The sequence below is a fragment of the Propithecus coquereli genome, unplaced genomic scaffold, assembly GCF_000956105.1.
Source record: "Propithecus coquereli isolate 6110/MARCELLA unplaced genomic scaffold, Pcoq_1.0 Scaffold148, whole genome shotgun sequence".
NCBI lineage: Eukaryota > Metazoa > Chordata > Mammalia > Primates > Indriidae > Propithecus > Propithecus coquereli.
The window spans coordinates 268,526-278,853 of NW_012139191.1; the positions used below are offsets into that span (position 1 = coordinate 268,526).

At 36.9% G+C, this 10,328-nt stretch overlaps 1 protein-coding gene across 2 annotated transcripts in view; it reads left to right on the forward strand.

Moving 5' to 3' along the window:
• MORC3 (MORC family CW-type zinc finger 3) overlaps positions 1-9,341 on the forward strand; it is a 66,230-nt gene extending 56,889 nt beyond the window's left edge. For both annotated transcript variants that reach the window (XM_012640104.1, XM_012640106.1), the window contains exons 15-17: positions 2,152-3,040; positions 5,211-5,368; positions 7,859-9,341. In XM_012640104.1, the coding sequence (XP_012495558.1) occupies positions 2,152-3,040; positions 5,211-5,368; positions 7,859-8,012 (1,201 nt within the window). In that variant the 3' untranslated portion in view covers positions 8,013-9,341. The remainder of the gene's footprint in view (positions 1-2,151; positions 3,041-5,210; positions 5,369-7,858) is intronic.
• Positions 9,342-10,328: the final 987 nt, after the last annotated feature.

Sequence of the window (10,328 nt, forward strand, 5' to 3'; positions counted from 1 at the left end):
ATTTATTCTTAAATTTATAAAGCCAAAGTTTGTGGAAAGATGGTACCTAAACTCAGCCTTAGGAAAGACAAATAGGAATTAGCCTGGTAAGAAAAATAATGGGCAAATTAAACAGGGCAGAGTAAATGAGGTAATTGATAAAGAAGACCAGAGAACGCTAAAACCTAAGCCCGCTGGAGGAGGGTAGAAATATGACAAGAAGCAAACTGATTTACTCCAGATCCCTAGAAAGTCTCAGAACTTGGAAGCATTGGGTACTGCTGCAGGCAGAAGATAGGGGTGAAAACAAGAGGCTTGCTTGGAAGTTTAAGGAAAAGTTGTTCTCTAGACCTGTGGTCCGTGGCCCCTAGGAACCAGGGCGCACAGCAGGAGGCCAGCCAGCAGAGCCCCACCTGCACTCACAGCCGCTCCCCATCACCCAAGCCCTGCCCTCCGTCAGATCCGCGGCGACAGCAGACCCTCATAGGAATGTGAGCCCCTCTGCAAACTGCACGTGCGAGGGTTCCCTGTGAGAATCCAACGCCTGATGATCTGAGGTGGAGACGAGGCAGTGATGCCCCTCCTTGGAAAAATTGTCTTTCACAAAACCAGTCCCTGGTGTCAAAAAAGTTGGGGACCACTGCTTAGACCTTTTGCCAGCCTGCAGAGTCTTATACTCCTGCTTTTCTTCCTCTATTGGAAGATAGGAAATTTCCTTTCTGAAGTAGTTTTTATTGGTGAAGATGTAGGTGAGCCATTTTTTTGGAAAATGGGAGTAAGGGAAAATTTGAATACTGAGTGGTAAGAAATCTACCTTCCCTCCCTTCTCTCACTGGGCTCTCCCTACCCGCCCCCCCCCACCAAAAAAAAAAGCCCTAGATGATGCAGTTTGAACACCCTTTCACTCACAGGCTCAGCCCTCACTGCTGCTTGTCAGTTTCATTCTTAAACACCCAGGGATTACCAGATGTGTGATCTCCAGCATGGGTCAACAAACTGAAACAAAGGGAGTAGGAGAAAATAATGGGAAATGTATTGGAGGGAAGTGGGGTAGATTGTACAAATCTCTTAGAACAAAAAGATAAACAGTTGGAAGATAAAGACAAAGTATCAGTACAAGAGGGCCAACATTTGAATAAGAGAGTTCAGAATGGGAAATCAGAATAAAAGGGAGGGGGAGGAAATCATACCAGAAAAACTTAATTTCTCTTAAATGCAGAACATAATGTCTGGAAAAAGATCCATCCCAAAGCCTATCATCATGACATTTTAAAACACAAGAGCAAAAGAAGATTTTTTTCCAGAGAGGAAGAACATAGATTACCAGCAAAAGATCAGGAATTAGAATGGCAGAAACACTGAATGGTAAATGAAAATGGAGTGATGCTTTTAAATTTTTGAGAAAATAATTTTCAACTTGGAAGTCTATCTGAAAGCCAAGCCAGCAGTAAACTTGAGAGGAGAATAAGAATGTTTTTTACATTTGTTATGTCCCATGTACCTTTTCTCAAGATGCTATTGGAGGTTGTACTCCCTCAGTATGAGAGAGTAATTGCAAGAAAGAGGATTGAGATCTTGGAGGTATAACATAATGCCGAAATAGCAAACCAGTACAAATATTTCTCCAAGTGTGGACAAAAGTAATCCGTTGGTGATATATAAATTTATAGGAAACTATGCAAATGAAGAAAATGAGGCAATTTTTAATTTAGGGAAAATTGTTTTATATAAAAAGGATAGGGAGTACTGGTTTGCTTTATGGCTTGTCTTTGATCACTGAATATGATGGGCAAATAAAGATGACAATGCCATTCCCTAAGTTCGAGAATACAAAGAATGGTCCTAGGGTAGGTAATGTTCTTCTTTGGATATATATACATTGAGGAGGATGTCAACTGAAGAGATGTTTAGCAGTTTACAGATCTGGTACTTCAAAGAGATCACAATAGTCAATTGATTCTTCATCTGTAAAAGGAGAAAATCTCTATTTCATTAAATCAGTGGTCAGTACTGCACAATGTGTCATTGAAAAAAATGAGCTTGGGCATTTCTTAGAATTTCAAAATAGTTATAAAACTGTTATAATACCTCAATCATTAGAATGATTACTTAAAGGTCTTCTATTTTGTTCATATTCATATTTTATAATCTTACATATAAAATTTTTTCCAGCCTCAAACGGAGACTTTCTACTCGTTCCTCAATTTTGAATGCAAAGAATCGGAGATTGAGTAATCAAGCATTTGAAAATTCAGTTTATAAAAATGACGACGATGATGAAGATGTCATCATCTTAGAAGAAAACAGTACCCCCAAACCTGCAGTAGATCATGATGAAGTGAAATCGGAACAGACTCACATTGAGCAAAGTAACGTTCAGGTGGAGTTTGTGGGTGATAATGAACCTTGTGGCCAGACTAGTTCAACAAGCACCTCATTATACAAGTGTGATCAGGGAAATACTGCAGCCACCCAGACTGAAGTACCAAATTTAGTTGTTAAAAAGGAAGAAACTGTTGAAGATGAGATAGATAGAAGAAATGATACAGCAACACTGCCCTCCTGTGTAGAGGCTGAAGCAAAGATGCCTGAAACCCAAGAAACCTTTGATAAATCTGCAGATGATGTTGGCTGCCAGTTACAAGAACTGAGAAATGAGCTACTTCTAGTCACCCAAGAAAAAGAAAATTATAAAAGACAGTGTCATATGTTTACTGACCAAATCAATGTGTTACAACAGAGGATACTAGAAATGAATGACAAATATGTGAAGAAGGAAACTTGCCATCAATCTACTGAGACTGATGCAGTATTTTTACTTGAAAGTATTAATGGCAAATCTGAAAGTCCAGACCATATGGTGCATCAGTATCAGCAAGCTTTGGAAGAAATAGAAAGGCTGAAAAAACAGTGTAGTGCTTTGCAACATGTAAAGGCTGAGTGTGGTCAGTGTTCCAATAGTGAGAGTAAAAGTGAAATGGATGAAATGGCTGTGCAGCTTGATGATGTATTTAGACAACTGGACAAATGCACTGTTGAGAGGGACCAGTATAAAAGTGAGGTGAGTTATATCATCCTAACATACGGTCATGGGAATCCAGGGTCATTTAAACCTTAAAGAACTGCCAAATGCTAGATTAGAATACTTTCACTTAGTAATAATTCTGTTTATTGTCTGTTACTCTTCCGGTTCTCAACTGAGGAGTGGGCCTCCTGGGGGCATACGGAAATGTGCAAGGACAGTTTGGGTCTTTCAGTGTCTCGAGGAATGTGCATTCCTGGAAAATAATGGGTGGTGGTCAGGTATGGTAAATGGCCCAAAGCGCACAGAACATTGCTATACAGTGAAGAATTATCCTGCTTAGAATACCAATATCCCCATTAAGACAGTTACTCAATATAGTGGGAACTTTGCATTCATTATTATTATTATTATTATTATTATTTTAGAGACAAGGTCTGGCTATGTTGCCCAGGCTGGTCTTGATCTCATCCTCAGCCTCCCAGAGTTCTGGGAACAGGCATGCATCACTGTGCCCAGCCTGTGTTCATTATTAATATGCCTTATAATAACCATGCAAGGTAGACGGTGGTATCCTCTTTTTTTTTTTTTTTTTGAGACAGAGTTTTACTGTGTAGCCCTGGGTACACCACCTGGTATCGTGGTGTCAGCCTTGTTCACAGCAACCTCAAACTCCTGGGCTGAAGCGATCCTTCTGCCTCAGCCTCCCAAGTAGCTGGGACTACAAGCGTGTGCCACCACGTCCGGCTAATTTTTGTTTTTCTATTTTTAGTTGCCCAGCTAATTTCTTTCTATTTTTAGTAGAGATGGCATCTCTACTCTTGCTGAGGCTGGTCTTGAACTCCTGAGCTCAAACAGTCTGCCCACCTCGGCCTCCCAGAGTGCTAGGATTACAGGTGTGAGCCACCATGCCCAGTATATCCTCACTTAATCATGCACTCTGTGTTAGGATTAGGTTTGTGTGCAAGTGACATAATACCCCAAATAAAGTGGTAGCTTCCATGGTCATCAGAGATGTAGGCACCTTCTGCATTATTGCTTTGCTTCTCAACATGCAGTTGTGGTCTGAGATGGCTCTTCAGGTCATATCTACATTCCGGGCAGCAGGAAAGAGAAGGGGATGTGGTTCCTGGAAGTTTCTTATATTCCATCCGTCACAGCTTAGTCACCTGGCTATGGTTGCCTGGAAATGTAGTCTTTATTCAAGAGTTCTTAGGAAGAAGGAGAAAAACAATATATATCAGGAGATGAGTAACAGTCTCTTCATATGCCCCCACTTCAAATTCAGGGTAGCTCCTTTTTTATCTGTTTTATGTATTTGTGTGTGTGTGTGTGTATGTGTATGGCCTTTGAAAGAGTTTCCTGCTAAAAAGAGTTTGGAAACCACAGTGTGGTGCTGTACTCTCTCTTCCTGGAAATATTGTGATGTAACTGCTTATTCAAACACTCATCTTGATGTGTTCACTCAGGAGCTAGTTCATAAAATACAGAGGCTCCTTGACTTACTGTGGGGTTACGTCCCAGTAAACCATTGTAAGCTGAAAATATTAAGTCGAAAATGCATTTTATACACGTAACCTACCTGACATCATAGCTCAGCTTAGCCTACCTTCAATGTGCTTGGAACACTTGGATTAGCCTACATTTGGGCAAAGTCATCTAACACAAAATCTATTTTATCATAATGTTGAATATCTCATGTAATTTATTGAATACTATAATAAAAGTGAAAAACAGAATGGTTGTATGGGTACTCAAAATATGGTTTCTACTGGATGGATATTGCTTCTGCACCATCGTAAAGTTGAATCCTAAGTCGGGGACTGTATATAAAAATTAGTATAAAGTCATTGTTGTAACTTAATAACTTATAGCTGGTGAGTGTGTAAGAAATGAAAGCCACTGTGACATTAACATAATTTAGGCATTAGTATCTTGGTTTTCAGTTTCTAGATACCACTTATTTTTAGTGAAGTGGTAATTAATGTTTTGTATTCTCTCAGTGTAAAAAGATACAGAAGTAAAACTATAAACAAATGAAGCTTTGTTTACAGAAAATTATTGGCTTTTTATGTGTATGTGTTTTAATGTGTTTTGATAGTTGGTAATTTTATCAAGCAGTTTCTCTACATTTCTTAGCTTAAATTTGCACTTTGACATTAGTATTTTTAAATTTTACAGTTATAAAATTCATTTATATTTTTGTCAGGTTGAATTATTGGAAGTGGAAAAATCACAAATCCGTTCACAGTGTGAAGAACTCAAAACACAAATTGAGCAATTAAAATCTACAAGTCAGCAGATAGCAACAGATGTTTCAACTTCAAGTAACATTGAGGAGTCTGTAAATTACATGGATGGGGAAAGGTAATATTACCTCAGGCATTTTGCTGGGGCTGCAATACAAAAGAAATAACACATCATCCTCCTTCCCTTCAAGTTGCTGACTGTTTAGGTTCTTAATTAAGTGGAGTGGAAATTTGGAAGGAAATAAGCATTTGATTGGTCACAGTGGTTTGGAAAGTTTTTTGGGGAAAAGTGAAAATTGAGCTTGGTCTTGAAGAATGGGGGAAATTTGGACATGACTTGAAGACAGGGGACTGTTACTGAAACTTACTCTTTCAACCTGATTTAGTTTCATACTTGGCACCATTTCTTTATGGGTTGCAGCCCTTGTTTCACTACTTGTCCTCCCTAATCTTAACTTTTAGGAAATCACAAAATTATTAAAAGTTGCCACAGTGTAGGTAATATTAGGAAGAAGTCCTATTAAAACAAGTAGACAGTAAATGAATGATTATCCTATTTCAGTAAGATATAAAATGGGCCTGGGGTTCTGTTTAGATTCATTTTTAATAGTGGAGGAGGCAGAGGTTCAGGGCATGGCGATGTGAGTGGTGTGTTGATGGCTTACCATTCAAAAATAGTCATTAAAGGCTAAAATTGTGCAGCTCTTCCTGTTAATATCATATGACTTCAGACCTCCTAAAAGGTCTAACTGTTGTTTAGAAATATCTCCTGCTACCCTCACTTGACATTACTCATATTACTTTGTCTTTTTGCTTAACTTTTTCAAGGATTTCAGTAAATCTGTTTGTAGAAATAGAAGAGCAGTGCATGTAAGCATGGAGGCCAAGGGGTCAAAAAAAAGAGGCTTGATCAGCGTTTCTGAAAATGAGGACCACAAGCATCTATGGTGCTTGTAGAACTGGGCCCTACTGCAATTTATTGAATTAGAAACTGTTTTAAATAAGTTCCTAGATGATTCTCTTGCACACTAAACTCTGAGTAACTGATAGTCTTTTAGTCCTATACTTTGCAATATGGTAGCCTGTAGCCACATGAGGCTGTTGACACTTGAAATATGGCTAGTTTGAATTAGGGTATAAAGTATAAGTATAAAACACACACTGGCTTTTGAAGGCCTAGTATGAAAGATGTAAAACACCTTATTAATAAAGTTTATTGTGAGTACATGATGAAAATGCTAATACTTTGGCTACATTAGGCTAAATAAATATAGTACTGAAATTCACTTTTTCCTTTTGCTTTTTAATTGGTTGTTAGAACGTTTAAAATTGAATATGGAGCTGGCATTATTTCTCTTGGACGGTGCTGATCTAGACATTAAAAATAGGAATCCATGACATGTCCATTAGACAGCAGGAAGCAGCCGGGGACAATCAAAGACTTAAGGGAAAGGATGGGTAAGGGGGTTATAACTAGTCATTTGTCTGCTTTTCGTGTAGGTAAAAGGTTTTGGTTATTACAAAGAGGATATTCTTGATAGGACATAGAATGGCTAGTAAATTCTGGAAAGCAAAGCAGAAAGGAATTTGAATCATAGGCCCTTGAGTGAAGATGAGTGGAAAGCTTGGATAATAAATGGTTGGCATGGGGAATGATGTAAAGTTGTATCAAAGGCCCAATAGAATCAATCTTACCATGAAAGCTCACAAAACTAACATGCTCAAAATCATATTTTTCTGCATTGTCAACTAAGAATAAGCATCATGACCCCTTCAGAGATTTCTACCCTAGAAAAATCAGTATCTGAATTAAATATGGACTTACAGTATTGTGGGGGGCACAGAAGAAGAACAAACGTAACACTCCATGTGTCTAACACGATCTTAAAGGCAAAGGCTACTATATAGTTCAGATATTTATTGCTTAAGTGCTTTTTGGCATTTTTTTTTTTTAAGTGTAGAATGTTGACATTCATAAACTTGGAATGAAGTTAATGATCATTTTAGTCTAGGGTTTCCCAATATTTTCAACAAAACAGTGTTCTCTGTAAATACAGGGTAAAATGGATTGTCAGAAACTTGAGCATGTAATAGGTTCAAGAAGTCCTACAATATAAAAAAGCTTATCTACCATTATTCAACCCAATGTTTTATAAGCTTATTTGACTACAGAACCATTTTTTTCCTCTTATACATTACGGATGTCTTATAGAACCGTGGTCCTGAACCCCGGGGGTCACAGAGTTCTACCACCCACACCACTGCCGCCTGCACACACACAACCTGCACCCCCCACCCCCAAGTGAAAAAGAAAAATTGTCTTCCATGAAACTTAGGAATGGAGGGGGGTGGTGGCTGGCATCACTGCTGCCGTGGCGCACCGCCCCCCTAAAATGGAAAAATTGTCTTCCATGAAACCAGTCCCTGGTGCCAAAAAGGTTGAGGACCACCTCCTGCTCTAGGGGAAGTTTGCTTTTCTTTTTATGTAATTGTTTCTCATTCTAAAGAGATTTGATTTTAATATTTTACTTTTAATTTTTAAGTTTTACATGAATATTTACCTGCATTGTAATGCTCATCTAATATAATTCAATGTTTGTATTTGCAGCATCAAACTTCGATCTCTTCGAGTTAATGTAGGACAACTGCTGGCTATGATTGTGCCTGATCTTGATCTTCAGCAAGTGAATTATGATGTTGATGTAGTTGATGAGATTTTAGGACAAGTTGTCGAACAAATGACTGAAATTAGTAGTACTTAAGGTATATTTCATGTAAGATAATAAAATATTTGCTCAGTTCTTTTGATCGTACAGCTTTCAAATGGTAAACAATTTTGTTTTGTAAATATGATAGGTAATAAACCGAAGAACCATAGTCTTTCCTGTAATCTATGCATTCAAGTGTGGACACAAACACTGTGGACACATTATCATACTTTTTGAAATACCTGTGAATTGCTGGTATTGAGCAGCTGCCGCTAACTCATGATTCTGTTTTGAATGTAAATATTTGTAATTAAGTCTGCACATATTTTTTTATTGCCCTAGAGTACATAAGTGTTTTTCACCAAGAGCTTTTCAGGTTGCCCTAAGCTTTGTGCAATTTTTTCTGGTACCCCAAAGTGTATTTTTCTCTGAATCGAGAGGGCTGTGCCATAATACAGATGCAAATGTTACCTTTGATTTTCTTACAAAGGAGTTTAAATAGGATTTTTAAATAATGTAATAACACTCCTGATAAGACTCTCTGGTTGTCAGTGAATTGAGCATTAATTTTCTTTTCTATAAATTCTTATCTCTTGAAATATGTTATTCATGAAAATAAGGTAAGCAAAAGCCAACTCCATTTTGCCTGGATTTTCTTGTGCTGAGATTGCCAATCATGGTTAAACAAGTGTTTTTATAGAACAAAGAAATGGTCTTTAATATAAAAATATTGAAAATATTAAGTGACCATCAAGTTTACTTTGAAGCCCATTTTTGGCTGTTTTGTCATGAAGTGGGTGCAATAATTATTTAATATTTCTTTTTGTGAAATTTCCTGTACAGCCTTTTGTAGGATTACTACAGGTTAATGTGAGGTGAGGAAGACAATCTTTCTCGAACAATAATACATTACCTTTTATTATATTACAGACCTAAGTGTTTTATATCCTGGAGTTAAGGAACAAACTTCCCTAGGAATATAGTATTATATGCCATAAAATATTAAACTTTATTGGTATCCTGTTTTGTGCAATTTTAAAGATGGCTTTCTATTAAGTATAACTGTGTATATATGATTAAGAGTCATATTTTCCACAACTAAAATGCGCATTATTTTTTCCAAAGTTTTATCATTGCTATTTATTTTTACTTTTGTTTTTGAATGTTCAGTACATGTTCATTTTATATGTATGCTTTATCACATGTCTGTCTTATATTAAATTTTTATTGTACATTAACTTCTGGAAAGAGCAAATAAATGAAGATTGTTTTTACTTGCTTGATAAAGTAATTGAAAGTGTATTTTTGGTATGAAGCTGGTTTTCTGTTACGATTGTAATTACCCAGATTTTAAGATATCTTGTAATAAAATAAAAATATATGGTTAACTCTTCAGATATGACTTCTAAAGAATTCAATATTAATCTCAAATTCTTTTAAAAGTAAAAAAGTACCCATTATACTCTCAAGTTGAGCTCATTTTGCTATGTTAATTACAAGTTATGTTTTGAAGACTAAGACTTAGGACTCTAAGGCTGAGCTCATCTTTCTTGAGAGGGAGTATGTGTGTGTTCTGTACTCAAGAACATACTTCTTTGCATAAATCATTTAATGTAGAGAAACCTTGCCTAAATAATAGCAGCTATGTAAGGTATGTGCAAGTTTGTTCATATTTAAGTTTATATAATGGTTCTTTTTGGAATTTGCTATTTTTCCCTTCCTTTTGGTCAGCTTATATATTCTTGCAAAAATGTATTTTTTATGGCTGTTATCTGACTTGATGGAAATTTTAATCATAGGAGTAGTAAGAGAAACTTGCTTGCTGAATTGATTCTTTGCAAGTACTTACACATTTTTCACCTTTTAAAAAATTGAAATATTCACGAAATATGAGACTTTGAAAAAGTGGCTAACAATTTCAGACATAACTTTTGTTTAACAGAACAACAACATGGGCTTTTATGGTATATAAACCTATCTTTTTTGTTGTTAAATTTGTAAAAGGCTAGTGTGAGGGCGGTATGGATGGTGTTGCTTAAACTAACATTTACTACTTTAAAGCAAAAAACATATGAGGAAGTATACTAAAACAGTCCACAGTCTCTACAAACAGGACTTGCTTTAGTCAGCTAAGGCTACAAAATTAGTGAAAGCTGAGCGAGTGCACAGAGCAGGAGTGGTGTGGCCTGTTCTTCCTTTGGTCCTCAAATTCCTTATGTGGCAGGTCCTGCTGGTGACACTACCCATGGTCTCAGATGCTTGATTCTTGCTGTCACACAGCCTTCTTACACTTGGTCATGACATTGAGGAATCATTTAAGTGATCTATACTGGTGGTGACCACCACTGGCTGCATGTTAGAATCACCTGA